This window comes from Stomoxys calcitrans, chromosome 2, assembly GCF_963082655.1.
Source record: "Stomoxys calcitrans chromosome 2, idStoCalc2.1, whole genome shotgun sequence".
Classification (NCBI taxonomy): domain Eukaryota; kingdom Metazoa; phylum Arthropoda; class Insecta; order Diptera; family Muscidae; genus Stomoxys; species Stomoxys calcitrans.
The window spans coordinates 221700370-221719067 of record NC_081553.1 but is presented as its reverse complement, the minus strand read 5'-3'; the positions used below and the strand labels follow the sequence as shown (position 1 = coordinate 221719067).

Below are 18698 nucleotides of genomic sequence, written 5' to 3'. Positions count from 1 at the left end.
CTTCGGGGCTTATACATAGTCTAAATATGACTAACGTCCGCACAAGTAGTTTGCAATCCACCTTTTCGTCCAGTACGAGATATCAGACTTGATGATGCCATTAAAGTCTGTCAAGAAAACTGTTCGTTCGCAGGACCTTTGTTATGTTAAAACCGTGTTTGATATGTGTGTGTCGTGCATCTTCCTGAATCGACGATGGTGATAGTAGGTAGTAGGAACGAAGTGTCTTTGCTTCCGGGGATGGGATAGAGATAAGTTTGTATGGTTCTCCTTACACCTTATGTTTTCCTGGTTTGAGAACAGGGGCCATCCGACCCATTTTCCATTAGAGGCTAGAGATAGCTAGATTGAGGGCATCTATGAAGTATTTGACACCTAATTCTCCTAGTATTAGCATATATATTCCATCAGTCCTTTAATGGCTTGGCCCAGCATATAACTTCTGCTTTGAACAGTCATGGTTCAGCGCCGACTTGAGAGTTTCCTGTCTTTCGGAATGCTATATTTCGCCTTGTCACTCAATGGGTGCTTAACAAATAGTGTACCAAAATGGGCAGCTCATCTTTCCTAGTATGTTATCTCGGCGGGTTGTTCAAAGATTTAATTTTCGACCACAGTTTATTTGGTAGTTATGCTTGTATTGAAGCTTCCAATATGCTCTAACCAATTTTTTGGCCTGTGTACATTGACTAACTGTCTAATCTCTTGGTGAAGTTAATTTATGCTAATTGTGACTGCAGACAAACAGTAGAAAAAATTATCAGCAAAAAATTACTATGAATTGCAACGAATAGAAATCTGACGTTTTCTTTTGCTTTTTGAGAAGAGAGAAGAAGGAAATGAAAAAACACAAGAACATGTTGTAAATTACCAAAAAAAAAGCAAACAGCAAAGCATAAGTATGTTTTGTAAATATAATTTGTAATTCAAATAAAAAACAAAAATAAAAATTTGGTTTAATTGTGGCTAAATCATCTTTTTCGTCCATTCACAACACCTTCTTTGTCCATTCACAACTATTCTATTGCTCGAATTTTCTCGTTTATTTCTATTCGTTGCAACTGGCAGCCTTGCGTCGGCGGATCATCTACTCTTTTCCACTGTCTATGGCCAGAGTTGATTTGGCGAAGCTCATCACGTTAATCTGCATATACCGGACTGTTTATACCTACTATATGCTTACAAAACATTGCTCTCACCCCATCTGCCAAAGCTTTGTTGCATATACATAAACTATTGTGAATGAATAATACAGATAATTATTGTAGATACCACCCAGATGTTTGCAATAAATGTATTCAGTTTTTAAAACATTATTTGCTGTGTTTTATTTTAGTCAGAGTCAGTATCCGGTGCAAGTCAGAGATTCTGGATACTATATCAGTGTAAAGTTGTACTGGTAAATTATTGGTAACATGCCATAACAGATAATAAGAAACGATTAATCGCGATTTGCAGAATATAGTACTAAAATAAAACACGGCAATTATTGCCTTGAAACGGGCATGGCGGTAGTTGAAAATACCAAATCTATGCACGCGGGTATGGGAAAAACAACCAGCCGCGCATACGTACACCTAGCCACTTTGCGTGGGTTCGTTGGCATTTAACAAAGCTACTTCTTTTAGTTAATGTTTGGACATAACTGTATTGGCAACCATGCCAATAAATGAGAACGCCATAAATCTTATTGCCTTATTGCTGCTCTGTGAATGAATTTCGTAAATGGAAAAAACAGGGTTGCTTAATTAAATAATGGGCTTGCTTATTAGAACGGGGTCAAACCTTCAAACTCTATAAATAAAAAATGAAGACAAAATTAATTTCAATTCAGTACGAAATGAAAATTCAAACAAAATAAAAACAACTAAAATTGGTTTTATGGTTTTTTTCTTTTTGTTTGTTGTTTATTATTTAGAAAAATAAATGGTGGTTGTTGTTTTGTTTGTGTGTGTATGGTGTATTTCAAAAGAAAAGAGAATTAAAAATAAGAAAATTCTACAGACAAAATAATTTCCTTAGCAAAAAAAAAAAAAAAAAAAAAAACAGAAACTCTAGAGCATAGAATAAATTTAATATAGGTTTTTGTTTTCGTATTACAAAGAAGAGTAATCAAGTAAATGAAAAAAGAGAAAGTATATTAACATTGCCACATTGGTAGACAATATATACACATAGTAATAATAATTAATAATAAACATAATAATAAAAATAATTAAAAATATATCACCTTGTAAAAAAATATTATGTATGTATTTTATAGATTTTTTTCTTCTACTTCTTCGGCTTACAGTTACTAACAACTTGTTGTAGAGTGGAGGGGGGATAGTAGGGGAAGGTCCTTGGGGTGGTAACTTTATAAACATTTACATAGATAATTTGTATAAACCATAGGGTATTTTAAACAAGATGTTGTTGTGTGTTGTTTTTGTTTTTCACCCTTATATATAGAAATATAAGTATGTATATAGAAATTCATATAAGTATTTTTTCTGGTATTTCTTTACATATGTTGTATGTATATATACATGCTTTCATTCGTTTGTTGTTTTATAATTGATTTTTTTTTTTCATTTGTTTATAAATATATATATATAGTATGTATTTTATGTTTTTTTTTTGTTATGTGTATGTAAATATATGTAAAGTATATGTATATATAGTATATATAACATTTAGTGCGTAATTTTTTAGCATTATTTCTTCATTACTTCATTAGTTTCTCTTCTTTTTCTTTTCTTAAATTTATAACTTTTTTCTGCTCTCAGTGTGTTGTTTTTTGTTTTCTTGTTCTTCCTTCCTTCTTAACATTTTATCAACTTATATTCTAAATAAAAGATGTTTTTCAAGTTTTAACTTTTGCTCACAATTCTGTTTGTTTGTTTTCAACTTTCACAAGTAGTCTAGAGAAAAAAAAATTGTTTTAAAACATAGCAAACAAGAAAAATATAGGGCGTTATGAGAAAACTTTAACAAAACATATTACATTTCTTTTATTTTGTTTATATGTAAAAAGGTTTTGCTCTACAACAGTTTTTTACATATATATGTAATTATATAAAATAATAGAATATTGTAATTTAAACATTTAGTTGAAAAGTTCAAAAACAATTATTTTATATGTATATATGGTACAGTTGTAAACTTAACTTTGCAAACTTAAAAAAACAAATGCCTAAACTTAAGAAAATAAAATAATAATAAAAATAGTAATAACACAAAAACTATTTTTTGTTTAGAGCAAAAAAAAAAACAGGTAAAACTGGTAGCATTTTACAAAATAAAATGTGGATCTATTCCTTACTTGTAGAGTAACCAATTTGTTTATTATTATATGCCTCTTATATCATGTTGCAACGGAGTAATGGAGCAAGCGGGGGTGCTGGCGACGGCGCAGAATTTCCTTTGTTTTGAGAATTTCATGTTTAGTAGGTAGTAGTGGGTTGAGGGAGGAGAATTTAGGTTTTTTGTGGAGTTTGTGAAATGTCTTAAGGTTTTAAATAAGTTGGCGATAGATGATGGTTGATTTTCTCTTCTTTAATTTTTTAGGTATTTCTAAGCTCTTCCAAGCCACCGCTTGGTTGGCCATTTTTAACATTTACCAAAACCTTATTCACAAAGTCTGTGGTACCGCCAGCTATAGCCAAACCACCTGTAAGAAAAGCGAAAGCAATAAGTATAGTTTAGCAACATATAGTTAATACATAAATATGAATAAACACAGAAAAATGGCAGGAGGTAAATTAAAATTAATAAAAAAAAATTAAGTTTTGTTTGAACATAATCATCTGTATGAATCATTCACAATAGTGAATATGCAACATAGCTTTAACAGATAGATAGCAAGAAAGCAATGTTTTGTAAGCGTATAGTGTTTATAAACATTCACAGCAAATGAAAACATAACCAGTTAGGAAAGGCAAAAGTCGGGCGAAGCCGACAATATAATACCCTACGCCGCCTGGTGTACGTAGTACTTTTTATAAACTTATCTCGACATCTAGTCAGACTTTAATTTGGATACCTATTGAAATATCAATTAGAACCTTGTAAGATTTTCCTACTATAGGACAACAAATTTGGATTTCCACATCCTTTAAAGGCCATATCGGATAAAAGATTATATGGGAGTTATATCGAAACCTGTGCCAATTTTGATGACACATACTGGAACGTCAAATAGAACATCTTACGCACTATATTGTAAAGATGTGACTAAAATTGTGGTTTTTACTGCCTTAAAAGTCCATATCGGAAGAAATATATACATTAGAGCTAATTTAACGAAAATTCTGCGCACGAACGTCAAACGTCAAATAAAACGTCTCATGCAAAATCATATGAAAATTGTGGTTTCTACAGGCTAAAGTCTATTTCACATGAAAGATATATCGGGGACCTATATTCAAATCTAAACCAAATTTTATGAAATTTTGCACACGTATTAAGACGCCAAATAAAAAACCTCATACAATAGCTTGTTAAGATCGAACTAAAATAGTGGCTTTCACAGCTTTAAAAGAACATATCGAACAAAAGATTTAAATGGAAGCTATGTCTTATTCTAGACTAATTTATATGAAACTTTGCACTCGCATTGGGACTTTAAATAAAACAATTCACGCTAAATTTTGTAGAAATCGGGCCAAAAATGTGCCTACTACAGCCTTTAAAGTCCAAATCGGATGAAAGATATTTATGGGAGGTATATCTAAATCTGAACCGATTTTTATGAAATTTTGCACACATACGGAGACACCACATAAAGCACCTCATGCCAAAATTTGTAAAGATGGGGCGAAAATTGTGGCTTGTACAGCCTTTAAAGTCCATATCGGATGAAAGATATATATGAAAGAGTATATTTTCTAAACAGACTCATTTAAAATTGTTTTAGTCCTTTTTGCTACCACAGTAGCGATAAACCAAACCTCTGGTGGGAATCGGTTACCGGGGTGACCATGTATACAGTTACAATGCAAGAAATAATTGTCGTGTTTCATTTACCCATTACGCGAATTTTCTCGTTTAGTTTGTATGGAGAAAAATGTTATCCCCTATTAGTGTCATCATTCAAAGTGAATGACAAAACTAAAAGAGGAACAACGCAACATATTTATTCAATGATTTAACGTTGTGAAATGCAAAAATTGTTAAGTGTTTTAATAATATCACATTAATGAACCCCGAGAAACATTTATTTCAAATTAAAATGACTTAATTCGTTTGTTTTGTTGTACAAAGTTCAAAGCATTTAGCGGGAAGAGCGTTTTACATACCCACAGGTTAGCGAATCCGCTAGACTGGTTCATAAAACGACCAAAATATCATGTACAACAATGCGCCAAACATGGTTGTCCAGCTTACACTGAACATGGTTGCATTCACAATAGCCCGTATGAATTATAAAATTTTCGCTATGTTTTGTACACATATCATGGTGTTTGAGCTATGTTTAGTGCACATACCATGGGGTTTGAGCTACTGGGCTACGACTGGGCAACTGATCGATATTCGATAACGTCTATGAAATCGATTTGAAAGTGCCATATTTAAGAGCGACCTAAATATCGAAAATTTCTATAGGTTGGGTATTAAACGCCACTGGCGCTATGAGTATGAGACTTAAGGCGATAGGAAAGTGGATAGAAAAGAAGAACAGGTTATACCACAGTGGAAAAAACGGACAACGATAAAGAACTAACTAAAACGGAGGAGGCTTCGGTTATGATGACAATTTTGCCATCCGCACAATCAAGGATTGTCGGTCATGCTACACGAATGAATGGGCAATTTACAAAGTGCGTAAGGTGGACGGCACAGTATTAACACACAATTGACTTACCTATGGCATGTTTATAGATTCTCTCAATTTGATGATCCATTTCTTCGGTATTTTCACCCGCATTTTGTTTACTATATTTAATAGCTAAATTCTGTTTGATATCACTAATAGCATTCAATAGACGTTCTGAAAAAAAAACCAAAAAATATTAACATCATACCATTTTCAAGCAAAACGCCAACCTAGACTTACTGTGTTCAATTTCCAAGCCATACAACTTAATTTTGTTAGCCTCATGCTGGGCCTTTTTCTTCAAACGACAAGCACGTGAAGCCAATTTGTTTTTCTCTTTGCGTGACTTGGGTCTAGAATTGAAGGGCAGTTCTGAGACTGGGGTCATATCGTTGATAGTGCGACTTAAACGATCCAATTCCTTGCCTATGTTATTCAATTTTCGGGGATTGGGGGTAAGATCATTGCCATCACCTTTGCGAGCCTTGCCACTATGCTGTTGGGGGAGAGAACGACAGAGAAATGGAAAAAATTAAAAACAAATTCTTAAAACTTGCAAAGATTTTTAGTACGATCATCAATTACCTTGTACACCTTTATGCCTCTTACAGAACAATTTGGACTAAATACCGGATCTGTGACCTCATTCAAAACATGGGGATCCTCTAGTTTCGATTGAAACACCAAACGTTTACCCTTGGGTCCCTTGGCTTGAACATTATACTGCCAGAAGAAACGTTCCTTACCCTTGGACGAAGACATTTGGCTGCTGCTATTCGAATTGGAACGAGCCCGTATCGTTGTGGTATCATCATCATTATCTGAACCATTGTCACTTGATAGATCATCATAGTTATCACTGTTGTAGTCGGTAGAATTGTCATCATCATCATCCTCCTGGGAATAATCATGGCCATCGGGCGACAGTACACTGGCGGTGCTCAAAGAGGAAAAGGATTCTGCCTCTGCCAAAGAGCCGGTCGAAAGTAAATGCTGTCTCGGTTCGCGGCGAGTCCATATGTGCTCCAGACCCAAATGCGTGGGCGCCGATGAGGAGAGCCTTGATATCGTTGACATATCATTGGCAGCCATATTCTGATAGAATTGTTTGCGAGCACTATTTCTACTTATCACAGCTCCACCGGAGGATGAACCACCGTTACCATTGCCACCACTGCCGCTGCCATATCCGCTGCTGCCGGGACTGACAGCATTTTGGGTCATCAGCAGACCATGGCCGGCGGGCACCGAGTGTCCCAAGAGGCCAATTGAAGAGTTATTACGATCGGGCGATATGGAGAAGTCATTTTTCATCATATCCTGCATTTTCCGGGGCTTGGTCTGAAACTGTGGACGATTGGCATGTGGTGGAGGCGGTGTATTGGAATTGATTTGTAAAGGTGAATGGGAAGGCTAAGGAAAAAAGTAAAAAATTAAAAAAGGAAATAGAAAAAAATCCCTTCTCGGGGTAAAATTTCCACTTACTTGACTTCCGGGCGAAAAGGTATTCGCATTGTGCATTTGATGTTTATTTGGTGTACTGTGAAAAATTTCATATGGACTAGAGGAGGAACTTTGAAGATTTTGTTGTTGCTGCTGTTGCTGAAGCATAGAGCCCGAGCCGGACGAACCTGAGCCATTGCCACTATCGACTGAGGACGATGCCTGCATCGTATGCAATTGAGTGAATTGTTGCAAATGTTGTTGTTGTTGTTGTTGCTGCTGTTGTTGTTGTTGACCCTGATGCTGTTGCATCAGTTCCATGGGTGGTCCCATTCCCGGCGAAGGGGTATGGGCATGTTGTGTCGCCGCTGAGTGTAAAGAAGGCGAAAACAGAAAACCATTTGTACCATCGTGACCTCCAGAAGGAAGAAATTGGTCTATTTCCTCGAGGAAAGTATCCCCCTCTAGATCTCCGAAACCGGCAGAGTTCATATCGGCCTTATCTATGGGAAATATATAGTCATCTTCCAAGGTGAAAGGCTCATTCTTGGTGGCCCCTATGGCATTTCCTATATCGCTCCACATGGTATTACCAGTAGCGGCTACAGCATCATACATTATTAGTGAGGGACTAATATCGTCAGCCGTAGCGGAGGAGGACAAAAAGGTCACTACGCCATTAATGTCAGTGCTGGCCGAAGAAACGTTAAGAGATCCAGCCCCACCGGAACTGCTCAAGCCATTGACATTGGCCCCACCACCGCTATTGTTTATGCTCATGGGCGAGGAGGGATCGTGATTATAGAAGGGTGATGTCACCGAGGTGGCTGAATTATGACCGGGCGTAAGACTCTGAGTTGCTGCAGCACTTAGATTGACATCCTGCAAAAGGGTGGGCGAGAGAGAGGCAGCATCTAAAGCATCCAAGGCATAATCGGAGTAATCGGCCATGGAGACGGTGAGAAGGCCACCCCCTCCACCGTTTTGTGGGGTATTTTGTGCAGAATGTTGTTGTTGCTGCTGCTGCTGTTGTTGTTGCTGTGAGGACATCATGTTGGTGGTGGTGGTTGTGCCGTTCAATGAATGTTGTTGCTGTTGCTGCTGCTGCTGCTGGGGTGAGGCCTGTTGACCAAGATTCAATTGTTGTTGATACTGCAAGATGTGACTTAAAAAAGGACTCGACGATGGATGATGCAAGATCTCATCCGAGTAGGGGTTATGCAATTGATTGGGATTATTACTCCTTGGAATCGATATGGCATTTGTCAGCATAACATTGCTACTTCCACCACCAACACCACCTGCGCTGCCGCTGCCTCCAGCGCTAACAACACCACCGTTGTTGCTGCTACTATTGCTGTGGCTATTGTGTTGACTGCCAGCGCCTATAGTTGAGAAAAATGGCAATGTCAGGGACGAGGAGGTATTGGATGTCGATGTTGATCCAAAGCCCGTATTACTGAGATTTGAAATGATGTTGTTGCCGCTGCTGCTGTTATTGTTCGGATTATTGCTACCGCTGCTGCTGTTATTGGCAAAAGTGGCAAACAATGCTGTCGTACCCAAAGAATACAAATCGTATTTCAATGGATTGCTGCTATTGGAAGAGGAGTCGAATAATTCAGTCGACATGGAAAATATTTGATTTTCTGTCATTGTATGTGTGAATCTTTAGGGGGTATGAATTGTTGCTTTTGCTTTGGATAGCGTGAGGGGAGGCGAATGGAAATAAATTCCTCTACGCCCTCTCTGTGGAAAAAGTCTTGGCCCTTAGTAGAGGGCAGGACCTCAATGGAGGTCTTACCGTTTGGGTTGTGTTCCTTTTTGTTGGCTGTGTTTTGGCTAAATTGAAATGAAACAAAAAATAGAAAAAAAATTAGTCAGGAAGGATAATTAAAAAAAAAAATCTTATTCAATTTTGTTTTTATCGATATTGTTGTTATCGATATCATGCGTTAACAGCCTATAACATGTCATTTGGACTTTGTAGTACCAAAATAAATCAGGTTTCTTATCCAGAATGAATAGCAAATATAGGAAATTGTTTTAAAAAACATAAAACTTTAACTTGAACTTTCGATAATGTTCGATAACACGTCATATGACTAGAGCTGGCAAAATATCGATGGCACTATCGATATTTAATTTTTCGACTGATTATCGATTGTTATTTTTCCGATGATTCCAATTGCAAAAGTTAAATTTGTTGCAAAACTAAACAAAAATAAGCAATCCGACACTGAATGTATCCTTTAAGACACATAGCGCCTATAGAGGGCGCAATTGTTATTCGATTAGGCAAACATTTTGTACAATGATTTCTCTCACGACTTCAAACTGACTTTATTAGCCTTGGCAAATAATCAAAAATCGAAAATTATATCGATTTTGGATCAGTTTAAAATAATCGATATTTGATAAATGAAATTGATTCTTCTTTGAAATTTAAGCATATTACATATTTCGAAGCTGTATAGTATAAAAAAAAATATATATATATATATATATATATATATATAATTTTTTTTTAACTTAATATTTATCGATATCTTCCGATAACAGCTGATAAAATGTTATTTGCACTGTGTGGTACAAAAATAAGTTAGCCGAAATATTTGGAATAAATATTAGCGACGATTTTTGTTAATGTTATGTTAAATGATTTTGCAAATGAATCGATATTCGATTATGGTAATCGATTTTCGATACATTAAATGGATTATCGATAATTTTGGATTATAATAAACTTGAAATTAAGAAGATATTATTTTGAAAGCTGTAAAAAAACATTAAAAATTTTGAACTGTGTAGTTATCGATATCATACGATAAAAGCCTATAAAACTTTTTTTTACGCTGTGTAGTACTAAACTAAAACAGGACCAATATTTGGAATGAACAGTAAAGAGGATGCCGATTTTAAGCTAAACTATTAAACTTTACTTTTTCAAGTTTTTTGCCTGTTAGGGCGAAGTTCATTAAATTTCACAACTGTTGTTTGTTTTTTTTTTCGAGACGATAATTGTTTTTTCTCCAAAGTGCGGAGTCGAACTTAATGACGATGAGATTTATGTTAAGCAGATAGATTTGATTATGGGTTATTATCGATTTTCGACAATTTCAATCGATTTTCTAATGTTAAACGAATTTTATAAATTTATCTTCTTGGTTTGGCTCGAGATCATCGAACAATTTACAAAATGTTGGTGTTCTATTTAATTGTTTTATTTGTATTTTTTACCAATATTTCGACCACAGTCGGTGATCTTTATCAGGGTTTGAAATTTTGAAACAAAACAATCGACTTTTTCTTTACAGCACAAACAGATTAAACGTTTTGTATAAATTTTATCAATTCTAACAAAACACATTACTTCAAAAGGTAAATAGTTCCTATTTTTTTTTTGTTATATTTGGCAACTTTTTTCTCCTCAAAAAACGATTTTCTATATTTCTCGAAAATTTATTTATCGCTAAAAAATCAAACGTTAGAGAACGATAGAGAATTTAGTACAAAAAAAACAATTTTCTACATGTATCAAAAATGTATATATCGCTAAAACGTCCTATTTAGCGGTACATGTTGAAAATAGATTTTTTTGGACTAAATTCTCTATTGTAACAGCGTTAATAAGGTGTTTGAAAAGCTCCCAAATATTATAAAACTAGATTGGTTATGACTTCGAGTTTACATTTATGCCGACACAAAAAAATGTTTGATAATTTATTATTATATATATTATTTACATCTCATACTGAATAACGGATTTTTAATTGTTAAAATTTTTTGTCTACAGATTTCTTATATATTATTAACCATTATTTATTTTGGAGTTATCGACTTTAATAATCGATTTATGATTAATTCAGTTGTGATTTATCGATTCTTGATTCATCGATTTTTGTTTTGATCGATTTTTTACTTATTGATTTATGATCAATATGATCAATGGTTTTCAGCTATAGTTTTTCGTTTCGTACAATGTACTCTTTATATACTATTTCAGGTATTTAAGGTTTCACTACATTGACTTGCAACTTTTGTTTTCGACTTCTGTTTATATAAACATTTTCCGAGATAAAACATCAACTTTCCTTAAATGCTAGAATTTTAACTAAAATTTACTAAATGAAATAATAAATCTACTTCTACTTAAATTAAGGTAATAATTAAACCTCACTGCCCTAAATAATTGTTACTGACCCTTAAGAACAAATATTGGTAGAAAATATCCACACACATTTCTACAATGTATCCATACATTATAATGTCTATATCTATTACATTTACTTAACAACATTGTAGTCTGTTTTTTTAGCCACCTAACAATTCAGACGGACAGAAGCAAATATAAATAGTAGCCTTAATAGAATCAGTAAATAATACTCGATGAATACAATAAAAAGTTGCGCAATGATCATGAATTGCAATTTTGTAATATTGTATTCCAAAAATATAATTGAAACATTTTGTGCAAACACTTGAACACCAACAAGCATTATGGACATTTCTAATTGAAAAGAAAAAACTCCCCGCATTTTTGAAGAAAAAAAATCTGTATATACTATATCATCAATCTAACGTTTCCCGCCGTTAGCTATTGTATAATTTTGTTCCATTCAACACATGTAGAAAATAATGACTAGCAATTTTTTTTTTTATTTTTTGTTTAAAAAAACAAAAACAAATATTTGCATATAATTAAATACAAAAAAAATGCTAAGAGTGCCCATTTGAAATGGTTTTCTGAATGCTCATTAGCACTAAAATTAATGACATAAGAAGTAAACTTTGAATTTTTTTTGATATTAATTTATTTTTTCTTAAATTTTGTTGGAAAACTTTGAGCTTATCCACGTAATCTTAAGAATGTATGTAAATAAATTTGCATTTACTTTATTGTTTTAAATAATGTAAGAAAACTGCACACATTGTGTAAAAGGTGAAACATGTGATGAATGAGACAATTGTAAAGATCATGAAACATTTTGTAGCATACTTTTAGGAGCAGAATGATATTTACTTTTATAAACATATAATGAAATGTATCTAATACGCGAAGCTAAAATATTTTTGGAAATGCATTGAAAGTTTAATAGTGTATAAATAAAAATTAGCAAATAGTAAAAATTAATACGAAATAATAAAGAAAATGATAAAAATTAATAGAAATTTTTGGGAAACATTTTTTTTATGTGACAATTAGAAAAGTGTTGTAAACTTATAACAATTATGAAAAAAAAAATTTAAAAATGTCAGAACATTTTTTTATGAAAAATATTGACGAAAACAGTGCAAATTGTTTAAAAGGTGAAACATGTGATAAATGATACCAATTGCAGGGATCATGATATATTTTCTTGCATACTGTTAGGAGTAGTATAATATTTACTTAAGATATCTTATTGCAAACAAAGATATATGCATATGTATATAAAATATATGCGAAACTTAGATATTTTCGGAAATAAATTATAATTTTATATGTATTCATATACCTGTAAACAGATATAGTCCTCGTATAAACCGATTCCTGGATTTGACTTCTTCAGCCCTTAAAAGCCAAAATTTTCACCTGATTTGGCCCAAAATCCTATCTTATGACTAACAACATCAGTGCCAAGGTATATTTGAAGGAGTCAATATCATGACATAGGCCCCTTAAGTACCGATATCCCCATATGACATAAGTTAATAAAGGTAACCTTGATTTTCTTTTCGAGATAACTTTTTTAGTATTTAGAGCGCACAACAAGCCGATTACTGGCTTAGGTGTACATCCATATTAATATGCGCACCCTGTTTTCAACCTAAGCTAACCGTTTAAGGGTACAGTTTTTAGCGGAATTCCCCCCGAACTTATCACGCTTTTACTTGTTAAAAAAAAACTAATAATAAAAAATATTAAAAAAAATTTTTGACACATTTTTTCAATGAATTTCTAGCTTTGATAAAAATTTTCTACAAAAACCAATTTTTATGAAATTTTCTACTAAAAATTTGGAGTTTTTTATGAAATATTTTCTGAACCTCAAATTTTGACAGATATTACGAAAGAACTTAATCTTGAATAAAATAATTATATATAAAAATCAAATTTCTATGAAATTAAAAAAAATTTTGAATTATACAAAAAATTTTATAAACATTTTCGAAAAAAATAATTAAAAATAAATGTATTGAAATATATATATTTTTTCGATTTTTTTGTTTACTTTTGAAAGAAATTAAAATTCAGATTTTCTTAATGAAAATAAAATTTCTTTTCGCGCTTTTTCGAATATACTCCAGCTGGAGATCATATTGGAGGCTTTCAATTCAGAGAATAACATAGCAAAGAACTCATAAAAATTTGGAAATGTTGTGCTGTTTTCAAAACACTTTAACTGGTGGATGGCGATTTCTGATACGACATTTATCTTCATCAACGCCTTTGTCAAATTGATTGAGTACGGTGTAGAGCATGCTTTTGTTTCAATAATTCTCAATAATTCCTCTAACATTCCTTAGCGCAGTAAAGATTGGTATTCTATACTGCTTTCATTTCGCGAGTGGAATTTGACAGCAGTCAAATGTTTTTGTTTCCATATCAAAACACGTTTTTTTTTTCATCTGCACTCAAATGTTTCTCCATTTAATTTTTTTTTTTTCGCAAATAATTGAAGAAAAACGGACCATTGAAACCAATAAAACATATAAAACATAATGCCGGCAATGGTTTTAAGTGTTGCCACTTTGGTTTTTTTAGTCATTTTCCTCACTATAAGCAGAGTACTACGTTGCCTCCTATTTCTAGCTAACGTTTTGCCGACGTTTTTTATATGGAGTTTGACAGAATTTCGCTTGAAAAGCTGAACGGAATACTCAACTTAAGAGAGAAGGAAGCCTTATCTCCCCCTATTCCGATACAATCTAATTATCAATGCCAAAGCCTAGTACAGCGAAAATGTCTATTAAATTATTGTGAAATCCAACGGACTCTTGTCTTTGTCAGATCACAAACAAAAGTCGAACAACAACACACAACAAAGACAAAAGTGCTGAAGCAGAGTTGATTCGGCGCATTTCGTTAGCATTTAATTACGTTTGCAATTAAAATTGAGCGAAATTCATGTCGCTACTATTTTGCTCATATAACTCAGTACCACTTGTACGGAATTTGTTCGCATTATCTTCGTCACTATTTTTTTTATAGTGCGTTTTGACAGTTGTTCGTGTGAAAAGTCGAAGTCAGTACTAGGTTTAAGAACAAAAAACACACTAACTTGCCAAACTCTTTTTGTTGTGCACTTGAACATTTGGCAATGTTGAATAACAAATCATATTACACTAGGATTAATTGTAACTAATTGCTACTTTTATATCATTAGCCATTAGCATTTTAATTTTTCACTCATTTTTCATTTACAGTTTTTTATATGCAGTTTGACAGTTGTTCACGTAAAAAGACGAATATAGTACCAACTCCTAAATGTTGCTGGTGTAACATATGATAGAGTTGCCAAACAGTATTTTCCTTGTAAATAGCGCTTTTTTTATATCCAAGTCCGATATGAGAGTAGGCTTCACTGAACTTCTGCGATTAGGGAAACAGCGTTTTGTGAAAAATTCCACTGGTGAATGAACTTAATACCCACCTTTAAGACCTATACACCTGATATCACAAAAGTACTTGGCCAGACCATGGCATTACATTATAGACTTTTCCAGTTATGAGCTTTGAACAATCATCACAATATTTTAAACCCAAAACTTAATTTCTCACCTCTCCCACTGCAAGTGTTTACCTATGCCTCTACAGGCTATTATTTTTTCAATTGTAATATTAAGTATTTAATGGCAACCACGTGTGCATATATAACATCAATATCAAGCAATTTTTTTTCGCGCGTTTTCACCATTCCATGACTATTCATTAACACGTGTACACGTCGTTGTCATTGGTGTTGTTGTTCTTGTTGTAGTCGTCTGCTAGACGTCAGTCACATCAATTGATTTGTATTTTAATGTACGTACCTAAAACAGTTACGTCATGAAAGGGGTGAGTTAGAGTGTGAAAGAAAGAGAGAGGGAGAGAACGAGTAAGGATGGGTGTTGTATAATAGCTTTACACTTTGTTTTGTTTACAGGTTAAAGGCTAAGCTTGCACTCTATTAACTTTGGTTTAAAATGCTGCTTTCTTCACTCTCACTGACGCATGACTACCTATGACAATTTTGCTGCTATAGATATTTGTTTCTAGTATTTCTTAGTTATTTCCTTTGACATATGCATTTTGTTTTGTTTTGTATTTTTTTATACTCGTATTTTGTTTATGTTCCCTTTTTATTTCAAGTGTTTTTGTTTTGAATATTTTTTGATGAAAATAACAACAAGTGGCACACTTTTACGTATCTATACCTATGAGAAATACGTAGATACTTACGTCTCTACCTACCTACCTACGTATTCACTCCTGTTTTTTATTTTGTTTTGTTTTTTTTTTGCATTGTTGGTGTTATTCTTGTTTTGTTTTTTAGCCAAGCAAAATAATTTATATGACAGTGAGTTTAATTATTATTAATAGCTGTTATTATTGTTGTCTGTTGTTTTTTTCTTCTTCTTCTTGATGTTGACGGGGATTTTTTGTTTGCGGAAAATAAATTCTATAAACAATAACAATTGTGAAATTCAAAACAAAATCGTTAAAGTTCAGTTTGTTTGTTTATGGACTGTTAAGCTGGCCATAGTTGGCAAACCATTTTCCTAATCTAACCTCAATAGACCAAAGCGCCACTCATTTCCAGTTTGAGTGCATATGCCCTTGTCTGGATGCAAAGAAAAACTAGAAAATAGGAAATGGGAACATAGTCTGGCTATGATTTTGTTGTGTTCCATAAACTGCTACTTTATGTTCCTTTGTAAGATTATTTCTAATGTCTGCATATTTTTATTGAAACTATGCTAATAGTTTAGTTTAAAACGTCATTTCAGAGTCCAGTGCCAGCTGAGAATGTAAATGGTAGACAGATATTGCCACCAAGTTTCTGATATTAACTGAGTAGGGAGCAACAGGAAAATGAATTGAAGGAAATTTTGTAGAAAGTTAAAACATTAAAAGAAATTTTCCATAAAAACGGTATTTTGATATATTTAGCCAATATTATATGTATTTCCAATAATTTTTCCCCAAAAATTAATTTCAAAGAGATTTTTTATGAAAATCAAATTATGAAGACAACTTTGTATGAAAATAAAATTTTGCTCAAATTTTATAGGAAAATAGAAATTCTAACATTTTGGCTGTGCAATAAATTTTCTAGAAACTGTTTTTCTCCATAACTACAAACTCTCTAAGAATCCAAATTCCATTCCTTCATACATGTAAATAAATGCAACCCACCGGTTCCGGATTTTCTGTTTTCCACCTCCAAATGCAGCATTTCAAAGTCCAATCAATCGCCAACTATTGTTGTGTCCCTCAATTGTCTTGCCAACCATAGATTAATTATAAATAATGATTGTTATTGTTGTTTTTTTTCTCTTTTGCATTTATGTTAATTTTGTTTATCAAATGAAACAATTCATTGGTATTTCAAGTCAATATGTTTAAGAACAAATGGTCTAGGTTCTAAGAAAACATTTTCTTTAAATCATACAAATCTACCGTTACTTTCTGTAATTAAACATGCACACACATACATACACCGCAATCAATAATAATTGTTTTGTTTTGAACAGAATAACATGTCTGAAAGTGGTTTTCCTTGGCGTTTTTGTTATATCTTGCAACTGATTAATGCCAAATGCTTGTCTAGAGTATCTTTTCAAATGTCTTGGTCCATCATACATATTTGCAGCAGCTGCAATAGGTGTTTGGATAGAAACATACGTGGCAGTAAGGTGTGGCCTATATTGCCACCGGGAAAATTACCATAATTAGACAAGAATCTAAAGATAATATTGACATACCATATCCATAACCATATAAGTAAAAATATGAAAGGCATTAAAATGGACCAAAAAGAAAACAGCACATATTTGTGTGAACTTTATTCTAAGAGAAAAACAGAACTAGTTTAGCCAGGCTGAATTCAAGATTTTCTAAAGAAAAACCCATTCAGCCAGGCTGAATTGATGATTTTCTAAAGAAAAACCCATTCAGCCAGGCTGAATTGATGATTTTCTAAAGAAAATCCCATTCAGCCAGGCTGAATTGAAGATTTTCTAAAGAAAATCCCATTCAGCCAGGCTAAATTGAAGATTTTCTAAAGAAAATCCCATTCAGCCAGGCTAAATTGAAGATTTTCTAAAGAAAATCCCATTCAGCCAGGCTGAATTGAAGATTTTCTAAAGAAAATCCCATTCATCCAGGCTGAATTGAAGATTTTCTAAAGAAAATCCCATTCAGCCAGGCTGAATTGAAGATTTTCTAAAGAAAATCCCATTCAGCCAGGCTAAATTGAAGATTTTCTAAAGAAAATCCCATTCAGCCAGGCTGAATTGAAGATTTTCTAAAGAAAATCCCATTCAGCCAGGCTGAATTGAAGATTTTCTAAAGAAAATCCCATTCAGCCAGGCTGAATTGAAGATTTTCTAAAGAAAATCCCATTCAGCCAGGCTGAATTGAAGATTTTCTAAAGAAAATCCCATTCAGCCAGGCTGAATTGAAGATTTTCTAAAGAAAATCCCATTCAGCCAGGCTGAATTGAAGATTTTCTAAAGAAAATCCCATTCAGCCAGGCTGAATTGAAGATTTTCTAAAGAAAATCCCATTCAGCCAGGCTGAATTGAAGATTTTCTAAAGAAAATCCCATTCAGCCAGGCTGAATTGAAGATTTTCTAAAGAAAATCCCATTCAGCCAGGCTGAATTGAAGATTTTCTTAAGAAAATCCCATTCAGCCAGGCTGAATTGAAGATTTTCTAAAGAAAATCCCATTCAGCCAGGCTGAATTGAAGATTTTCTAAAGCAAATCCCATTCAGCCAGGCTGAATTGAAGATTTTCTAAAGCAAATCCCATTCAGCCAGGCTGAATTGAAGATTTTCTAAAGAAAATCCCATTCAGCCAGGCTGAATTGAAGATTTTCTAAAGAAAATCCCATTCAGCCAGGCTGAGTTGAAGATTTTCTAAAGAAAATCCCATTCAGCCAGGCTGAATTGAAGATTTTCTAAAGAAAATCCCATTCAGCCAGGCTGAATTGAAGATTTTCTAAAGAAAATCCCATTCAGCCAGGCTGAATTGAAGATTTTCTAAAGAAAATCCCATTCAGCCAGGCTGAATTGAAGATTTTCTAAAGAAAATCCCATTCAGCCAGGCTGAATTGAAGATTTTCTAAAGAAAATCCCATTCAGCCAGGCTGAATTGAAGATTTTCTAAAGAAAATCCCATTCAGCCAGGCTGAATTGAAGATTTTCTAAAGAAAATCCCATTCAGCCAGGCTGAATTGAAGATTTTCTAAAGAAAATCCCATTCAGCC

At 33.4% G+C, this 18698-nt stretch overlaps 1 protein-coding gene across 1 annotated transcript in view; it reads right to left on the bottom strand.

The window, feature by feature from the left end:
* Positions 1–2121: 2121 nt before the first annotated feature.
* Positions 2122–18698, bottom strand: part of LOC106085885 (protein CREBRF homolog) — a 58529-nt gene continuing 41952 nt past the window's right edge. The window contains exons 3-7 of the mRNA XM_059363464.1: positions 7283–9082; positions 6383–7210; positions 6038–6293; positions 5846–5971; positions 2122–3652 (exon numbers count right to left, since the gene is read on the bottom strand). Of these exons, the coding sequence (XP_059219447.1) occupies positions 3546–3652; positions 5846–5971; positions 6038–6293; positions 6383–7210; positions 7283–8896 (2931 nt within the window). The 5' untranslated portion in view covers positions 8897–9082 and the 3' untranslated portion in view covers positions 2122–3545. The remainder of the gene's footprint in view (positions 3653–5845; positions 5972–6037; positions 6294–6382; positions 7211–7282; positions 9083–18698) is intronic.